At 29.6% G+C, this 18916-nt stretch overlaps 4 protein-coding genes and 2 long non-coding RNA genes across 12 annotated transcripts; 4 read left to right on the top strand and 2 right to left on the bottom strand.

Moving 5' to 3' along the window:
• The first annotated feature begins 1531 nt into the window (after positions 1–1531).
• On the top strand, positions 1532–2283 carry LOC126864094 (transmembrane protein 186-like). Its single transcript, XM_050615043.1, has 2 exons — positions 1532–1838; positions 1913–2283. Exons 1-2 carry the CDS (start codon positions 1532–1534, stop codon positions 2221–2223), a joined length of 618 nt encoding a protein of 205 aa, XP_050471000.1. The 3' UTR covers positions 2224–2283.
• LOC126864093 (28S ribosomal protein S7, mitochondrial) lies at positions 2267–3723 on the bottom strand. Its single transcript, XM_050615042.1, has 5 exons — positions 3572–3723; positions 3118–3303; positions 2784–3015; positions 2559–2696; positions 2267–2383 (listed from the first exon to the last, which is right to left on the bottom strand). Exons 1-5 carry the CDS (start codon positions 3616–3618, stop codon positions 2303–2305), a joined length of 684 nt encoding a protein of 227 aa, XP_050470999.1. The 5' UTR covers positions 3619–3723; the 3' UTR covers positions 2267–2302.
• A 236-nt stretch (positions 3724–3959) lies between these two features.
• Positions 3960–4798, top strand: LOC126864096 (uncharacterized). Its single transcript, XR_007689066.1, has 2 exons — positions 3960–4108; positions 4512–4798. It is a non-coding gene; the product is annotated as an uncharacterized LOC126864096 (long non-coding RNA).
• LOC126864097 (uncharacterized) lies at positions 4368–5495 on the bottom strand. Its single transcript, XR_007689067.1, has 2 exons — positions 5327–5495; positions 4368–5236 (listed from the first exon to the last, which is right to left on the bottom strand). It is a non-coding gene; the product is annotated as an uncharacterized LOC126864097 (long non-coding RNA).
• A 202-nt stretch (positions 5496–5697) lies between these two features.
• LOC126864089 (dual specificity mitogen-activated protein kinase kinase 4) lies at positions 5698–8454 on the top strand. Of its 2 annotated transcripts, XM_050615024.1 has the most exons (10): positions 5698–5863; positions 5941–6200; positions 6362–6433; positions 6603–6717; positions 6814–6903; positions 6979–7156; positions 7241–7360; positions 7429–7728; positions 7809–8035; positions 8124–8454. In XM_050615024.1, the coding sequence occupies exons 2-10, from the start codon at positions 6158–6160 to the stop codon at positions 8287–8289; spliced, it is 1311 nt and encodes a 436-aa protein (XP_050470981.1). In that variant the 5' UTR covers positions 5698–5863; positions 5941–6157; the 3' UTR covers positions 8290–8454. The 2 variants fall into 2 exon arrangements, with proteins under 2 accessions (XP_050470981.1, XP_050470980.1); XM_050615023.1 differs by having other exon boundaries at positions 5703–6200.
• A 627-nt stretch (positions 8455–9081) lies between these two features.
• On the top strand, positions 9082–18633 carry LOC126864092 (forkhead box protein J1-A-like). Of its 6 annotated transcripts, XM_050615038.1 has the most exons (5): positions 9082–10110; positions 10208–10276; positions 16481–16763; positions 17271–17449; positions 17560–18633. In XM_050615038.1, exons 3-5 carry the CDS (start codon positions 16517–16519, stop codon positions 17980–17982), a joined length of 849 nt encoding a protein of 282 aa, XP_050470995.1. In that variant the 5' UTR covers positions 9082–10110; positions 10208–10276; positions 16481–16516; the 3' UTR covers positions 17983–18633. The 6 variants fall into 6 exon arrangements, with proteins under 6 accessions (XP_050470995.1, XP_050470998.1, XP_050470994.1 ...); XM_050615041.1 differs by lacking the exon at positions 10208–10276; XM_050615037.1 differs by lacking the exon at positions 10208–10276 and having other exon boundaries at positions 16451–16763.
• The last annotated feature ends 283 nt before the right edge of the window (positions 18634–18916 follow it).

Genomic DNA, 18916 nt, shown 5'->3' with positions numbered 1-18916 from the left:
GTCCTTTAGTGAATGTTTGCAAAGCTGATAGCCGCCGAGCTATGGGGTATCGATAGCATGACTGTTTAGAGGATGCGTGAGAGTATTAACAAAATTAATTTTTAACATATATGTAAATAATATCATGTTCAAAATATCATTCATGATTGAAACATTTCAATGTTATTAAAATTTTTATTAAAAAAATAAAATTATAGTACAGTTTTAGAGTTTACAGAGGTTTTTAGTAATGAAAAGAATATTTATGTTACATAACATTTATGAGATATTTATTAGATACAACATAATAATAATATAATCATAATAATCATATATGTTAGACAAAACTTGTTTTCTATTACCATTATCGTAGGGCCGCTTTTTCCTTCCAACTCTATGCTGTTTGGTCCGAGTATACGATCGCATTAAGAAAAGAGAGAAAAAGACAAAAACAACCAAATCCGGGTTATTTTTATAGAGTGGCATTGCACAACGAATTCTCAATTCTCCATTGAAGCACCTTGCCACTAAGAGCCTTACGACCTTACAGTCCACTACAGGATTTTATTTAACATGTTGAGAGAAATGAACAAGAGAGTATCACTGAAGTATGTTGAAAAGACGGCGTGCCTTGAACAACAGTTAGACATCTCTGAATCTAAAGTATAAAAATCTTTACAATTTCGTGCACTCTAGTGAGCAGAACGGTTTACGCTCTACAGGTATCAACCTACTCATCTTCTCCTTAAAACTGCAACCGTTTTGTATGGCCTTTCTAAGATTTTGGAGAATTTCAACTTTCAAGAATTTTAGCTTCAAACAATCCGAAAAACTACCTCAACGTTTAAATAAAGAAATACGCAACAAGAAAATTAACTTGGGTAACAATTTATATTTAAAATTATAATAGATTGAATACTTTAACAAAGATTTGAGCTCTCATAAAATTTACTTAGACTCTGAGCGTGAAGGTTCTAACGATCCTAGTTTCTTGATCGTAGAGCCTATTATCTGCTTGGATTTTACATGACAATCTACGAGTTATTCATTACCCAACAACACAAAATGTTATTAACTAATACTAATGAACTGATACTAATTACTTTCATTGGAGCTTATAATATTACAAAACGAATCATTTATGCTTTGACAACTTATTTTTCCATTGTAACGGAAGGTAAACACAAAATTTGAGAGTGATCACCGATATTAATGATTAATAATTTTAACATTTAATTAATAAATTTGTTAAATAAACTTTTGTTCGTTGTCTTGGCTACAGTGTTGTACAGTTAAATTCGCTGCGCTAGAATTTACCCTGCTATAGTATAAAATATTCACGCTAGAGGGAGTCACAAGCTCCTATACTATACCAATTCACACAGTCGTAACGAAAGAGATTTGTGGTGCTTGAAGAATTTCTTATTTTTATGTGTTTAATGTAAGAGAAAATAGATAATCCAGAGATATATGTTAAGTGAACTAACAGTGCATTATATGCAGATTCATTGAATTAGTTCATTGTTGTACATAAAAAAATTTATACTTCCACATGAATATACTTACATTCCATTTTTCCAAGCAACTAAGATGGCACTCCTATAATAGTATTAATGATATAATTAGACGATATAATCATGCATCAAATAAAAAGTATAGTACATCATCAACAATCAAATCAAACAAATTCCCGGATTATAAAATAATTTATATGTTTTCTTATGCCATGTGTCCTTATATTTTCAATAAATTTAAGCGAAATTACACAATTACTGCAGGTGCACTTATACCAGTGACTGCATCTTTACAAATGTTAGATTTCATGTCATCCATGGAAAATTTAAGTTTTACAGCTTGTAGTAAGTTGAAATAACATCTAATATTTTTATGTTGAATTTAAACCTTTATTAATACAATTCACTGTGCATTTTAGATTGTTTGTTAGTCCTTATGTTACATACTATTGGTTTTACATGTAATAATTTAGTTGGAACAATATATGTAAAAGACAAAGATGATTCAGAAAATCAAAATGTTATAATATCATATATAAATTATTGGGGTAAAAGAATAGATTTAAGGACAACTGTCGATGATATTATTCCTTTCACGGAAAATTTCATGAATACTTCTAAGTCGTTATATAAAATCTTAAAAATTAAGTCTTGTAAACAAACACTGAAAGTGTATACAAAATATGGAAAAGTCACAGAAGAAGCTAGTTTTTCTAATATTTTTGGATAATCTCCAATAATATTTATTCCCTTGATTAAATAAATATTATTACTACAAACAAAAAACAAATTTATTTTTATCCTTTTTTCTACAACCACCTATAATGTGCATAAGCTCGATTTGCTTCACATTGCTTATGTAAATCATGTTTCTTTTTAATAACTCGTCCCTGCAAAATATACATTTTAGTTATATACAATTATAAAAAAAGTTATATATAAAAAAAAGTTAATTAAACACAATTTCACACTCAAAAAGAGGAATTTGTTTATATAAGAAAAATAATTTTTTGTCATATATACTATTTAACCACATAACAAATTAAAAAATTATTATAAATATACTTTATTGTTCGCAGCATCAATAATCTCTCTCGCCAATACATCAGGAAGTTTTTCGGCATTCCCCTTGTCTTGTGCACTTCGAATTAGCCAATTCATAGATAAAAATTGAGCTCTATTTGCATTCATTGGTACAGGAACCTATATATATTAATTTCTTATATTACGAATTTCAAATATCTATTTATTAAATTATTTATTTAATAAAAATTACATTTGTATGTGTACCTGATAAGTTATTCCACCTCTTAATATTTTCCGTAGCTCTAAAACAGGTGTACAATTTTCTACAGCTTGATAGAAAATTATTTTTGGGTCCAATATGATATTTTCTCTATATTCAGGTGGGCTATTGTAATATTCGTTCAATTTTATTATCTTAATATTTTCAAAAGTTTCATCTAATAATCTTCTGGCCAACTGTTTTTTACCTTCTCTCATAATATAATTTGTGAATTTTCTGATATGTACAGAAAACAGATAATACATATAAAATATAGGCAATCAATTATTTAAACCTAGAAAAACATTTTTTACTTAAATTAAAAATTTAATTATTTACCTAACCAGTTTATCATGAAATTCAGAACATGTCGCAGAAGTATAAGCTGGTTTTATTGGTACATGAGCAAATTTTTTATCTGCTGTTTCTTTAAATATTACTTCTTGCTCATCTTTCTTATAAATTGGTTCTACAAAATTTGGAGGAAACACACTATAAAATTGGACACCATATTCTAAATTGTGCCTGCAAAAGAGAATATTTTTATACTATTATATATTAAATATTTATTTACTGCAAATATTTACTGCAAAGCTTTAAAAGTTTAGCATCATGTAACAATAGTTACATATGATGATAATATGTAAAGTTTTAATAAAACTGTTAAAATTAAGTATTATCGATGAAGGTTATGTGATCAATTTCTATTCGTTACAAAATAAAATAACATGAATTAATATATAACGGTATGTATACAGTATTGAAATTTGTCATGTTATACCTTAACTATTACCTTAAACTAAATAGTATTAATGAATTAAATGTTCTTCCACAGAGCATCTTTATATATTTGTTTTGATACTTCTACATAGCATTCCGTGCAGAGCTTCGACAAAGATTAAGCGTGAATATACGTGTCAATGATGACGATATGTTACATATACTATATAGTTATATTCACACAAACATTTGGGAAATGTAATTTCATTACATAGTGGTATTTTCTCAATTCAATAATTTTTATTATTAACAATGTCAGGTTAAACTTTACTTGGTTCAAAAATTGGTTCAAATTAAACTTTACTTGGTTACTTAGGAGTTCAAAAATTATTGACTTTTTTATTTACAATCTCATAGTTTTTAACGTGTAGAATCTGAAAATGCAAATTTTAAGGTGCGGAATCCATTGGTTCAAAAGTTATGACTATGTAAAATTGAGCACTTTTAGGATCTTTTATACTTTATTTTGACGGTATATTGGCTTCTACCCATACTATGTCCAATGAACAAACCGCACACATGATGTCTAGTTGGCCCGCACAAATGAGCAGTACGTATAATATAAACAGTGTTAATAATTAAAAAAAAAAAAAAAACAATTTACTTTCCCATATTCGCGTCAAATATAAAAGTATTAAATATATGCGTACATATTTGATTTGAAAATTATAAGTAAGTTTGTTAACCTGTTTTGTTGAAAATAATTATACATATTTAATATCATTTTGTATCAAATGAAATACTATATATTATGTACTTTAAATAAATGGTGGAAGATTATAAGTAGTTCAGTCATTGAGTAAGTTCAGTGGTTTAATCTATATTCTTTATTTTCAATACTTTTATCGAAGGATGGTGTTACATACAAAATCCTAACTTCTCGATCGGTCTTCTATGCTAGCCGATTTGTAAAGCACAATTCCCGACATTAAAAGTCTTATCTCCTCCAACAGAGTTCCCGGATCTGTATATATGACCGTGGACTTTTCGGGTCGTTTCAACTAGCAATGTCATCAAATCAATGTTATGACGGAGTTGTCACAAAATTTCACATAGGCGATGGACAAATTCATCGTCATAGAAGTAACTCCTCCTCCACATCCAGTTCTTAGTTGGCCGGCAATTTGATTCTATTTTTTGTGTACATGTACCATCAGTAGATGTAGTTAAATTCGCAAAAAATTAGTTTGTATTAATGTAACGTAACAGAAAATAAATATTACCCCAAATTAAACTCAAATTCAGCTACATACAAATTCCATGTTTTGCTTGACTGTTTTGACTGCAACCAGCCAGGATAAGTTATACCAAGCCGAGAAACTAAACATATGCAAAATACATACAGTTATACACATTTGACTGACTTATCCCGCCAAAATGATCGCCATCCGCGTGCAGTCAGTGGCTCTACAGACTCCATTCATTGGACAAATCATAAGTAGCAGCTAATATGGCGTTAAGTAATATTAAAATACCCTAAAAATGCTCAATTTTACCAGAGAGAATTTCCTCTCTGCTTTCTTATCTTAGAATTTTAGTATCTTAAAACTTGCATCTTCGAATTGTATATATTAAAAACTATAACATTGCAAATAAAGAAGCCAATGATTTTTGTACCCCTAAAGTAAAGTTCAGCCATCTTTTTTCTTAATATCATACGTGAACTTTGCTAATTTACCTATATAAAAAAGTTATTAAATTTTTACGTTTATCTGCAATAAATTATTGTAAAGTTGGATAGAAATATACTTATTATTTGAATGCTTACGATATTCTACGATAGTAGCGTAACAATATATTGATGATGGGTTGTGTTGTATAACAAACTGGGTATTTTAGAAAAGAATTTAATTATAACAGCGTGCTGTAGGGAAAATTAAAAACGAATGTAGTAACATACAGCAATAAATTGAAACTTTAAATTCTACTTATCACTTTAGTTTTTATCATTTTAATATCAGTCTTGAACTAAGAGAAACGGTAACGAAACAAATGTGGTAATATCAGAGAATTCGCAAATATTTTTAATCCATAAGATATCATCTTAGAAAGAAGTAATTTTCTTGATAAAGTTGCTACTAGCGCCTACAATGATTGAGGCATAGAACTATAATAGTTCATGAATTCCTTCATAGAGTCTCCAGACTTCCAAAAACATGTATATAAAACGAAAATAAATGAACAAGTAGAAGCAATTCGATACATGAATTTTTTACCAAATTATTGAAGTTCTGATAGGGTATGGACTGATATAAACTTATCATCATTTTTCTTTTCCACTTACTCCCACATATTACATTGTATGGTACGTATGCCACCGTTGTTTCGATGATCAAATAAGTGATTGTGATAAGCTTATGGCAAAGTATACTTCTGTGATAGAGAGAAAGTCGAATTGCAATTGAAATTAAGTATTTCTGAAAAAGAAGAAGTAGGATTTTGTATACACTGTTCGCAAAAGAACGAAATTGCACAAATGGTGCACTCGCTGCGGAATATATATGCTAGATTGTTAAAATCTTGCGGGAAGGTCTCCTAAAAGGAGAGCCTTTAATAAGAAATTATTCTTTTGGTAGTCAGCTATTAAAAATATTAAATAATGACGGAGAATCGGGGGAATTTTTCAACTCCAACGAATCAAAGTAAGTTGTAATGTTAGAAAGTTAGTGATAAGGATACAAAAGATTTTATTTACATAACCTAAACGTTAACTGCATCATGGAAAATAACAATTTTGTTACGAGTATACATACACATACAAATATATATTAAATTATTTATGTTTGATATTATTAATATTTAGGTTCTAGCAGACCATTTAATTTTCAACATTTGGATTTTGGATCTATTAACGATGTTCAAAATGAAATGTCAGGTAAAGCATGTATACCTGTATTTATATATGTTGTAATATTGTAATATAATATTGAACGCACTTGCAAACGCACATACACGTGTGTGTGCACTATGTATGCACTCATATTTATATGAACACATATACATTTCATTGTAATGTAATGACATCTATGTTCATTTTATAACAGAAAAAAGAAGACAATTCAAACTTAATTTTCAAACACAAGGAAGTAATATATCACTTAATAATTCAACAAACTCTTCTATTTCTAATTCAACTGGAAGTGCAGCTTGTTTACCAATGTAAGTTATGCAATAAATAATATGATAATATTTAATAAATTGCAGTTTTTAATTATTTCCTTTAATATAGCTATTTTTTTTGTTTAATCATCATAGATCTTCTCGTCCAAATTTACCTTTATCTTTGCCTAAACTACCAGTGAGACCTTGTACTGCAGTTCCACAAGAACTGCCTGATAAAGCAAGGTATATTTAAATATATTTATTAAATATACAAGTATTTAATGTTGTTAAAATGCATGTTAATAAATTATATTTTAGGGATAAATTACGAATGTGTCAATCAATGCAAAGTACTGGAAAATTACAGCTATCACCAAATGTAGTATATGATTTTACAAGTGAAGATCTTCAAGATTTGGGAGAAATAGGACGAGGAGGGTTTGGTACTGTAAATAAAATGATCCATAGGATAAGTGATACTGTTATGGCTGTGAAGGTATATATAATTTAATCTTAGTATTAAAATAACTTTATTATTAAAAACAGCTTACAGAGTACATGATGTTATGTTCAATTATAGAGAATTCGTTCCACAGTGGATGAAAGGGAGCAAAAACAATTATTAATGGATTTAGAGGTTGTAATGAAGTCTAATGAATGTCCATGCATTGTGCAATTTTATGGAGCTCTATTCAAAGAGGTAAGTTTGTGATAGGTTTTTTAACATTAACTTTTCATAACTAACAATAAATATCATGTCTTGACTAGGGTGACTGTTGGATTTGTATGGAACTCATGGACACCTCATTAGATATATTTTATAAGTTTATTCATGAGGTATTAAAGGAAAGAATACCAGAACGTATTTTAGGAAAAATTACTGTTGCCACAGTAAAGGCGTTGAATTACCTCAAGGAAAAACTAAGAATAATTCATAGAGATGTAAAACCTAGTAATATTCTGTTAGATCGACATGGTAATATCAAACTATGCGATTTTGGTATATCAGGACAGTTGGTAGATTCTATTGCACGAACTCGAGATGCTGGATGTAGACCATATATGGCTGTATGTATAATAATAAATAAGAAGTATTTAACAAGATTTGTAAATAATTAGAAGTATTTGAATTTATTATAATTTTTTAGCCAGAGAGGATAGATCCTCAACGTGCAAAGGGTTACGACGTTAGAAGTGATGTGTGGTCATTAGGTATTACATTAATGGAAATTGCGACTGGTTATTTTCCATATCCAAAGTGGAATTCAGTTTTTGAACAACTTTATCAAGTAGTTCAGGGTGATCCACCACGCTTATCTCCTAATGAAAATGGAAATCATTTTACTATGGATTTTGTGAATTTTGTGAATACATGGTACATTGTTTTTGCACTATTAGGCATTGCAGAAATTTTGTTTTTGCATTATTGAATAATAATTTCTTTTTCTGTGGTTCCATTTCAGTTTAATTAAGGAAGAGACACAGCGGCCGAAATACAACAAATTACTAGAACATCCTTTCATCAGAAAAGCAGAAGAAGATACTGTTGATGTTTCAGCTTATATAAGTGGTGTTCTTGATAACATGGTTCTCAGGGGATTGACACCTTTTACCACTAATCGGCATTAAGTCGGAAGTATAAGATAATATTTGTACCTTAATTTCTATAAGTTTTCAAATCTTAAATTTGATTATTGTAAATGAGTAGGTTATTTGCACTCCGATTTAGTGTAGGTAGTAAAATTAATCAACGTCGATCATTGTCAATAATAAATCATTTTGTGTAGAATCATATTATTGTGTCACGAAGTTCTTATATACATAGTGATTAGAAGTGTTCTAATAACAAGTTGACATTTACTAAATAGTGTATAGAAGATAAATTCTAAATCAGCTTTCTCATTGAAACTATGATATGATTTCAATGAAACACACTTATAAAATTATAAAAAAAAACATCTTTTTATCAATTGCAATTATTTAAATGACGACTTGTAATGATGATGAAGTTAAATTTTTTCAATAATTAAATACTTCAATGATGTGTAATGATATTATACATAATATGTTAAAGTAAACGTTATGTTTTAACTTTTTGTAACTTCATGATATAATAACTCTTCAGTCAATCCATTTAAATTAATACAGGAAGAAGACAAAAGAATATACATAATTATTCTTGTTGGAATAAGTAAAAAAGAAAGTGTTAAGAGTTTAGTATATTGTTTTGATGTATCTTTTAATCACGGGATAATAAGAAAGACTTCTATTCACACATAATGTTGTAATATGAACCATATTTAACTTTTTTTATTCCTTTTTTCTATCAATATACATTAGAATGTACGTATTAAGTAAGTATGAAAAATAATTTTATTTTCTTTGATTTAATGTTATGAAAAGGGATTATGTAAGTAAAGTTGTAAGAAAAGTATGTCTTTTGCTTTTAATCTGTTGAATAATATTGGAAAAAATAGATTTCTTATTTTTAAAATTACATTATTAAATTTTTAAATATACCAAAAGATGTCTTGATTTTTATAACATAGTTCTTCTATTAATTAAATATGTGTACATACGAGTAAATAAAAAACACATAATACACAGATATACATAAATAAACAAATATAATAAGTATTTAATCTATATTATCCACGCATCCATTTGTTACACATACGTACAATGTATACAAGAATTTAATTTTTTAAATTGATTCACCTTCATAAATTTAATAAAAAATCTTTCGTGAAAATATGTATTCCAAAAATTTGAAATTCCATTTTATTTTGTTTTTTGTTTTAAATTTTATAGAAAATTGTATTTTTTAATTTTTGACTAAAACGCTGCACACCAACATAGTTTTACTCAATTACTCATTCACAAACATACGCATTGTATTTATGATACAAATTCAAATTTAGATAAAATAATTCAAATTGTACACGAGTTTCTCTGTGCGCATAAACTTCATAAAAATTTTTAGGTTACTTAACTACAAATATAAATAGCTAGACAACAATAGCTACCGAGAATGTTATGCTATGGTGTCATCGGAAGTTGATGTTATAATTTTTTAGTTGAAGTTATAAGATATTATTAATCGCAAATAGATAATTTTTTTTTTTCAAGAAAATGGTCTTTTGTTCCTTTTAAATTGAATTATTCACATTATTGTAATAGAATTATGTTTATATATTTATAATATACGTACTATGCATTTAGTATATACATATATACATATACATAGGTACGCATAATATCTTTAACAGTAAATTTTAACTACAATCAATAATCTTTACGAGTGTGTATCTATAATATATATAAGTATAAAGTATATATTTAAATGCACTTGTATGGTGGTACACTGGTACCGTTTACCGTAATAAGAAGATGGCGATAGTACGATGCCAGTGGGTGCTAGTGTAAGTGTATATAATGGCAGCTTCAAAGGTAACACATTTTTTAATTCAAATTTTTACCTAAGTCTTTTGTACCGATTGCGTACTTATAACAATTGTTTATTAATTAAATATACCATTAACTATAGACAAATGATAATTTTAATTATGAGCGAGACCTTTTCTGCATGGATTAACGTGAATAATTATTTATATCGGTAAGTATTAAGTTTATTAGAATTTATGATTACCATTGTATTTGCATAATATTTTCGGGTAAAAACATATTTCACTCGGAAAAATGCGGAAATAAAACATAAATCCGAATATTATTTGGGGTACCTAAAGTAATATTATACCTGATCATGCCTTATATATTGTAGTTTATAATGTTTCGAAATAGAAATTTGTTATTTAAATAGGAAGTTATCTAAAATTAATTATAGTAGGTATACGATAGAAAATCTCTATTTCCAAGTTATATATCTTTTGCGATATATATTTTGTTTAAGAATATTTAAGAATTTTGAAAGGAATATAGTTATTCGTTTTATAATTAAAAACTTCGCTAAATCTATATCGTTGATATAACAATTATTCTAGCTGCCGTTACTATTGCTGCTGTGGTAGTCGGAATCAATTTCTTTGAATATTTTATAAAAGCACCATCATTCTCCTAAAATCTATACTCCCATTCGCGTCTATATTTGTAATGTTGCGAGGTAGTATCTGGTCTTTTAAGTTAACCATTGAAATACGTCCACATCATCTTTCATGTGGTGACCTATAAACATTTCCTAAGGGGATATGTTACAATCTATCGATCTCTAGTCGATCAACGCTTTTCAAGGAAATACTCCTTTCTAACTAAGAAATAAGTTGTTTATAATATAGGTTCTCGATATTAGTACTTACATATGCACCCTCTTGAAACTTTTAATATTGTTCTACTTCATTTAATTTATTTTAATACAGGTATGTAAGTAGCTACGTAGAAAAGAAAAGATTTTAACATTTCTCTGAGAAAATATTTCCGATAACAGCATTGTACTAATCGCAGCAATAATTTTTTTAAAAAGTTTCGTTATCATAAATTTCATATTCTATATTCTTGCAATTAAACGCCTAATTAGGTGCGTATTTATAATCTAAAGAAATTTATTAAAACGAGAGTTAGAAATTCTTGAAGTTTTAATAGAAAACTGAAAACGAAATTTAGCTTTATAACATATTATGTAATAAGTAATATTTAACTGAGAATTATTGAAAGAAGGGAGGAGGAAGGTGTAAACGATTGTACACGATGAGGATAGAATAAAAAAGGAAGTAAAATAATAATGAAAAATTTGTAATCACGCGATTGTTTGTAAGCAGTGAAATAAAATTACAAGAGGAAGGAATTATGAAAGTATTTTAGCAACAATTGGTAATGATAGATGGTGGTAAAACGTAAAGTGGTCATGAGTCACAACCTGACGCGGTACGGGGAGGATAGCAGGTGCTACTACTGTTGGTGCTGGTACTGTTGGTGCTGCTGGTGCTACCATTATTGCAGGGGTGGCCAGCTGGATAGGCCAGCAAGGGAACGGATGTTCCCAGGAGATTATTGATCGTGTATGTAGATACTTCCATTTGGACTGCGTAGACAGCATGGAATTTTGCTGAAACGTATCGAATCTATCTTTTTCTAATTTTTTTAATTGGAAATACAAAATTGGATTTATATATACCTACCAGAGGTACACGATCATATTTTCTATATTAGAGTAGATTATAATGGTTATCTATTCAATGTAATAGATATGTAGAATATTTTTTCACAAGGAAGTTTATCAATTCCATTAGACACGTATTGGCTACAAAACTGCATATCTTAGCTATAGAACAATTTTTTGCCGATATTTCTGTGCAATTTATAATATAATAATAGAAGTAGATTCTCTAGATCCAAATTTGCTTAGAATGAAATCGTGTTATGAAATATTTTAGTTATACAGAGTGAGCAACGTAACTGGAACTATATATAATGTAGGTACAATTTGGTAGATCACTACGTAAGTGACAATAATAATAACCTTAAGCAAAATTGATTCGGATGAATGTTTGACTCAAAGACGATGCATGATTTCACTTTTTCTTATCGTTCGTATTTTTCGAAATCTCAGGGTTACCTTCAATTCTCTTAAGTGAAAATCAAGTTTCCTCTTATTGCGAAAATTGTGGATAGTTAAAATTGTTTGGGAAACTCATAGAATAACAGCAGACACAAATAAAATATTTATCGTTCTGTCAATATCTTTTATTTTTTATTACACTTTGGATTTTTATAGACTTACGTATGGATATCATTAAAATCTTAAAAGTTCAAAAATTGAAAAGCTTTGAACGACGGTATATCTTTTAATCGAATATTTAATGTCAAATATTGTTAAAAATACACGGCTGTATTGTTTTATGAACGTTGATCATTAGATTTATCGATGCACATCCTTAGAAGTAGTAGATTAAATTTCGTAAAAATCATGGAACCGCAAGGAGAAATGTAAAAGAGTTAAATTTAGAGATGTAAGGTGGGCGATCGCTTGATAGGATCTTGACAAGCAACCCCAACTCAGGAAAGAAACAGTTTGATACGTGCTCGTTGTGAATTAATTTTGATAAGTCAGGTGATAGAATCTTTCCAAAAGTCGTTTAATACCACTTCATCGTACAAATATTTCGAAAAACACAAGTGATAGAAGAAGAAACAAAAAGTACGCTGACAAATAGCGTAGCACGTGGCCTTCTTTAAATGCATTCATTTATTAGAAAGTTATCGAAATAATTCAAATTATGTGCCTTTGTTATTAATATACATGTATCGGCGAAAATTACAAGTTTAGTTAGAAATTACAATAGATAAAAATGTGTGATGTGCTTAAATATGAAGTAATATCTGAACCAGAATCGAACGAATATACATATAATTTATTTGACAATATTTAAGACTATTTCGTGATTCCACGAATAGAGAGGGTTGGTCAACCATTGGATAACGCCCACACCATGAACCTGCGTGTAGGGTAAAATTGAGTTCGGATCTCGTGTAAATTTGTCAGGAAAATTTTGTCCTAACGATCCTAACGGACATCAACCAATAATAAGCAGGCTTCTGAAATTTAACACGCCATTCTTAACGTCGTCGAATAGCTACGGTTCTCTCCCCTCTCTTTCACGTTGGGATATCGCAAGTGACGGTCACTGCCTTCCTGATTCGATCAATGAAAGTACCTGTACCAGAACGTTCAAGCTATGCGACCACCCCTACTGACAATGAAGCATATGACCATCTGATTTTCATTTACGTACTTTCTGGACATTACTACCCATATATGTACACTTCGATCATCATTATTTCTAGTACAGACTGTAACCTTCAAATCAATCTATTTTTTTCTCTTAACATAAATAGTACATACATACCTATTTACATTGTTTTATATCTGCCAGAATACATCATCTACATAGGGAATTGTAGTGTATTTCCAATTAATATTTCTTTTAAAGATATTACAAACAAACTTTGCGTCATTCATTTGTATTTTACATTTACCTAACCGCACTAAAACAATTTTTTTTTATACAAAAATTACACCTGGGTATACCTATTTGATTGATGCATTCGAATACGTATTCAACTTTTTGGAATAGAATGACAGATATGAAGCTACGTAAATTATAAGTTCTATTTGCGATGACGATTCGTGTTAGAGGTATTTGCAATACAATCGTGATAACTATATGGAGTACGACCGAATAACATTTAGAAGCAGGCATGAAATAATTTCTTATGAAAAGGTAAGAAGAAGCAAGAATCAAATTTTTTCATACGACGCTTCGTTTTCGAGAAAATCGATTTTGAAAATTTATAATTTAAAATATACTTGAACATGGTTAATTCCGGACTGGGCAGGAATAAATAATCGACAGGACATTATTCTACGTGTAAAAACAAATTGAAAATGCGGAACGAAATTGGTCTACAAGACGCTTTGTTTCCGAGAAAAATGAATTTGAATATTTATCATACGTGAATTCTTAGTTAAATACGTTCAGACTTTATTTTCTTGCAAATGAAGCCTCGAACGGACATTTTTGACTTATTTTTGTATGTAGAATAATTCCCTGCTTATTGTTTACTCGTACCTATTTCGGTAATTAGTCATGCTCAGGCATACTTGATAAATTTTCAAACACAATTTTCTCGAAAACGAAACGTCGTGTGAAAAAATTTCATTCTTTTTTCTTCTTACTTTTTCATAAGGAGTCGCCTCATATAATAATAAGCCTGTATAATAATTTTTCAAATAAAATATCACATAAATACGTTTATTTATGTTGAGTTTTCCTCGTATGATATCGTTACATATATATTTTAAATCAATATTTGTAATAGCGATCGAATAGTTGAAGATTTTGGTATCTGTTGTAATAAACTTCAAAGCTCTAACACTTTGCATCAAATTAGGATTGCGGATTACGGTTATAAAGTCTTTAAAAATGCAAACAACTTTAAGAAAGGTAATGTAGTAACGTAAATAAGGAATAGGTACCTATGTATGTAGTTACAATTACATACTTACATAGCGTGTGAAATATTGTATACATATTTATTATTTAACGATCTGATATAAAGTATCCTTTATTACTCACCGCTATCGACGTTATAAAACGTATTCCAAAAAAGTTCTGCTGAAGAAATTACAATAAAAATCAGTCTCTTCTCTAAGATATGTAAGTACGTAACTTTTTCAAATAGTATTTCCAGCTTTTTAACATAAACGGAAAATTATAATCAGACTTTATTAAAAAGATAAAGCTACTAAACTATATCTGCATAAAAAATTATACGTACCTACATGTATTTAATCACATGTAAGTATAAGTATCCGCTTAAAAATTCCAAATATAAGTGTTATACAAAACAGTAAATTGTTTATACGTTATAACATGAGAAGTTTCTAAAGTTAATAAGTTTCCTTTTTTTCTGAAATGATTTTCTTAAAATCAATTAAGGTATATGACTACGTAGAGATGAGATATTATTTAAAAAAACAATATCACTGCGATGAATTACAGTCTCCATGATAATCCTGAACCTTTTTACGTTTTGATTTTATTGCTATATAGGTAGTACTTAACTATCAACTATTTTCCCTATTAGGTTGGTTAGCTATTTCAACTTTGCAGAAGAACGTATACATGATGCAAATTCCTATTTAACAAATTCCTATTTAAGACATATACATATGCCTTATTTAGTTTAGTATTTAGGAACTGCTGTAGACCGAAAGAACCCTTTCTTCTAAGAAAATTACTTTCACCTTTTATTTCGTTGGCAAAGTTTGTATAAAATAAAGCGGAAAGGATAGAAGCAAAAATGCGAGGTCGAGTTCCCCCGTTTACTGTCCAAGAAATTAAAAGAAGGGAAAGGTTTGCGTTTGCACGCAGGTTTGAACAGCGTGTAAGTACATATGGTCCACCTGCAAAAGGGAGCCAACACCTGTCACGCACACCAACCACGGCCAATGGTTTACAGCACGGCAAGCAAGTAGATTCAAAGTGGGGGATTATCAGGGCTTTCGTTACCCCTTGGTACTAGTTTCATTCGAACGATCATGCGGTTTACATGTTTTGTTCTATACATTGGTGAGAATGTACGTATATGATGTAATAAATCGTAATCGGATTCATGTTCTCAAGTTTTTTTGTAAGTTCGCATAAATGTTTGTTTTACTGTGAAGGATCTTAATTTGCGTTCGATGTATTACCTTGGGGAACGTTTAGAGGTGTGTTGTAATTTTTAAATAAGAATTTTGCTTGAACACCGCACTTCGTGAAACTCTCGTATTGATTTACCGTCTAATTGTTTTTGCTGGATATTGCAATATCAGTCCTACCTAATATCGGATATCAGCGAATTTCGATGCATAAATGAAATGGATATATCCTTTGTTATCGATAGAATCAATCTTGAAAAAAAGGTCTTTTAGACTCTCGTTTTGTTCTTTTAAAGTAATAATAAGTAGGTACACGTCGACGTCTGTGTCTTCTAGATTCTGTTATAACATCATTGGATTATTAGTATAATCAGCTATAAGTAAAGTATCTTATTTTTATAAATTTATTTTAAACGAATTATTGTAGATATGGATCTTTTTAATAACATTCAATCCAACTTAATTGTTATTCCAATTGTAATAGTTACGTATACCTTAAGCGTAATATAAAATTGTATAGAAATGTAATTCTCACTTTATATCGCCAATGTCCGCAAATTTTTAAATAATAACAATAGGGTAAATGAAAAACCTAGACACTGAAATAATAATTTGTTTAATATGTTTAATAAGTTATGTATAGATATGGATACTTTCATCCAGGCTCTGAGCACGCCTTCGATACATATGCGATGAAAAATGGTGAAAATGAAGGCAGAATCGATCGATACTAAGAAACCAACGAATCGTGGTGTATCAATTATGAAAGAAAATATGCATGATGACGATTACGGCGTTGAGGCAGAATTGACAAGTCTTTCATGGCTACAATCGCTTGACATTACAAGTGCTTCTAGTTTGCCAACACCACCCTGTTCTCCATCTCCACCTCCTGTAACGCGACAGCCAAGAAAGAAACTTTCACCCCTAATTAAGGCCGAATTAGGTAAGTGAAATTGATTTCATTGCATTGTTATTCGTGGTATCTGTATTGTCATAAACTGTATTATTATAAAAAGTAGAAATTTGTTGTTACCACAAATTTTGACTCGTTGAATTTAGGTTTGTAGATGGTTCTTTTTAGGAGTATCGTAACAACTTAATATGGCTAATAAAATATACGTCTACGGCTAAAGAAATAATAGCTACATACATAAATACACAGATAGGAAAATAAATAATTTTTTAATTAATATCTATTTATTCGCTTTCTTTTTTTTAAATACCGTTGGTTTATCAAATCTAGCAAATACTTTCTTGTACATGTAAGTAACTACCTACTCGCTACTATTCGGTATAATGTTGAGTATAGGTATTTACATGCGCATACTTGATTTACGTAAATAAATCTACATATATAAACATAAAAATATTCGAGAAGCGAAGAAAATCGGCACCTAGAAATATTATGCCTGCAAAGCATCAACAACGTGAAATAATTTTATTTGTTCAGATCTGGCTGCAAATGCCGAGAAGTATCGAACTGACCCTGACGCAAAACCGCCATTTTCGTATGCGACGATCATTTGCTTGGCGATGCGTGCAAATAACAACAAAGTGTCCCTTTCAAATATATATGCATGGATTCGAGAAAACTTCTTATTTTATAAATATGCTGATCCAGCTTGGCAGGTACAGTTAAAAATAAGATAAATTCCAATGTTGAAAATATGCATTTGCGAACATAATCTCTTGCAATTAAATAGATATCATCTAACAGCGGTTTCCTTTATTTTAAACAGAACTCAATTCGACACAATCTATCATTGAACAAGTGTTTTGTCAAGTTACCACGTTCGAAGGATGAACCAGGCAAAGGTGGTTTCTGGAAGTTAGATTTGGAAAGAATGGAAGAAGGTAGAAAATCGAAGCGACGCGCAACAATGTCTCAACGAATTCGTGGATCAAAGAAGCTAACAGCTGCAAAGACGATGGTAACGAACAATATTCAAAGCAATGGCGCCCCATCGATCAACTGTCCGTCAACGTTATACGAGACACCGCCCAGTAGCGTATCTCCTCCAATTCCAGACTGTCTCTCAGAAATTCCCGATTCTACCCAAGTTAGTTTAAGCGAAGATGATCTCACTGGTTTGTTAATCGCTACTGCGGGTTGGGATGAGAATCAGTTGGATCTCTTAGATTCTCTTCTTGATACTCTTTAAAAGATTGGCCGGTTAAAGCCTTTTGTACACAAACTCTGACATTTATATTTAACTTTCTTAACTACTCGTTATCCTACAAATTTATAGATACGTTTACAATCTTTTTCACGAATATGAAACAAATTTAAGTAAGTGGCTTCAGTTTCTAAAGGTTCGATACGTGATTCAAACGATTATACATACTTATGCATCTGGTAGATACTTGAATGTTTTAAAAGATGTTATAAATATTTTCATTTTGAATATTAACTGACAGTGAGAGATATTTCGAACGAATAAGAAACTATTATTTTGCCCAGTATTACTCTATTTAAGTTTATTGTACCTACGTACGTGGTGCCGATGGACGATAAATTTCCGAAAGGGCAGAAAAATTGTGTATATAAAATGTATTTCATTTATTTTAAATTAATTTAAAAAATAATATTTATTTATTCACAACGATAACTATCACCGTTGAAATATTTGTTAATACGAAAATATGATTTGTGCTTATTACTTGACTGAATACATACATATATCTATTAGACGAAAATTCTACGATAAATTGATAGTTAATAATACTGTGTATGAAAAATAATTATAATATATTTGTAACACAGTAATTTGCAGTGTGCCTTCGAATAAAGAATAAATATTTATAGTATCATACATTTGCCAAGTCGATTAATTCGTGTAGAGTATGTTTCGTATTCCTGCTTCAAAATAATAAAATACAAAGTGCCTTATAAATACATAAATATTACCAGTAAACAAATTGTACTTCGATTTTTATCTCTTCAAAGCAATTTTCTTGCGTCGGTAAAAGAATTAAAGGAATGTTATTCCGGGAAATTAGAATGTAATAATCAACACTTCGATCATAATTCATTTACTAGTATTTCGCAACAATAAAAACAAATATACCTACCTACTTACTACATGTATGAAATAG

The sequence above is a fragment of the Bombus huntii genome, chromosome 3 (assembly GCF_024542735.1).
Source record: "Bombus huntii isolate Logan2020A chromosome 3, iyBomHunt1.1, whole genome shotgun sequence".
NCBI lineage: Eukaryota > Metazoa > Arthropoda > Insecta > Hymenoptera > Apidae > Bombus > Bombus huntii.
Note: the sequence above shows the minus strand (reverse complement) of the source record. Positions and strands in the feature narration are given on the sequence as shown.

What these genes read in the sequence shown, in the direction of transcription:
- LOC126864092 (XM_050615041.1), top strand. Translation starts at nt 16,517, where the DNA reads ATGGTGAAAATGAAGGCAGAATCGATCGATACTAAGAAACCAACGAAT. An exon ending in CCTAATTAAGGCCGAATTAG is followed by an intron (nt 16,764 to 17,270) that starts GTAAGTGAAATT and finishes TTATTTGTTCAG; the next exon opens with ATCTGGCTGCAAATGCCGAG. An exon ending in ATGCTGATCCAGCTTGGCAG is followed by an intron (nt 17,450 to 17,559) that starts GTACAGTTAAAA and finishes TATTTTAAACAG; the next exon opens with AACTCAATTCGACACAATCT.
- LOC126864089 (XM_050615024.1), top strand. Translation starts at nt 6,158, where the DNA reads ATGACGGAGAATCGGGGGAATTTTTCAACTCCAACGAATCAAA. An exon ending in TGTTCAAAATGAAATGTCAG is followed by an intron (nt 6,434 to 6,602) that starts GTAAAGCATGTA and finishes ATTTTATAACAG; the next exon opens with AAAAAAGAAGACAATTCAAA. An exon ending in GTGAATTTTGTGAATACATG is followed by an intron (nt 8,036 to 8,123) that starts GTACATTGTTTT and finishes GTTCCATTTCAG; the next exon opens with TTTAATTAAGGAAGAGACAC.
- LOC126864094 (XM_050615043.1), top strand. Translation starts at nt 1,532, where the DNA reads ATGAATATACTTACATTCCATTTTTCCAAGCAACTAAGATGGCACTCC. An exon ending in TTTAAGTTTTACAGCTTGTA is followed by an intron (nt 1,839 to 1,912) that starts GTAAGTTGAAAT and finishes TGTGCATTTTAG; the next exon opens with ATTGTTTGTTAGTCCTTATG.
- LOC126864093 (XM_050615042.1), bottom strand. Translation starts at nt 3,618, where the DNA reads ATGCTCTGTGGAAGAACATTTAATTCATTAATACTATTTAGTTTAAG. An exon ending in TTAATACTATTTAGTTTAAG is followed by an intron (nt 3,304 to 3,571) that starts GTAATAGTTAAG and finishes TCTCTTTTGCAG; the next exon opens with GCACAATTTAGAATATGGTG. An exon ending in GAGGTGGAATAACTTATCAG is followed by an intron (nt 2,697 to 2,783) that starts GTACACATACAA and finishes TAATATATATAG; the next exon opens with GTTCCTGTACCAATGAATGC.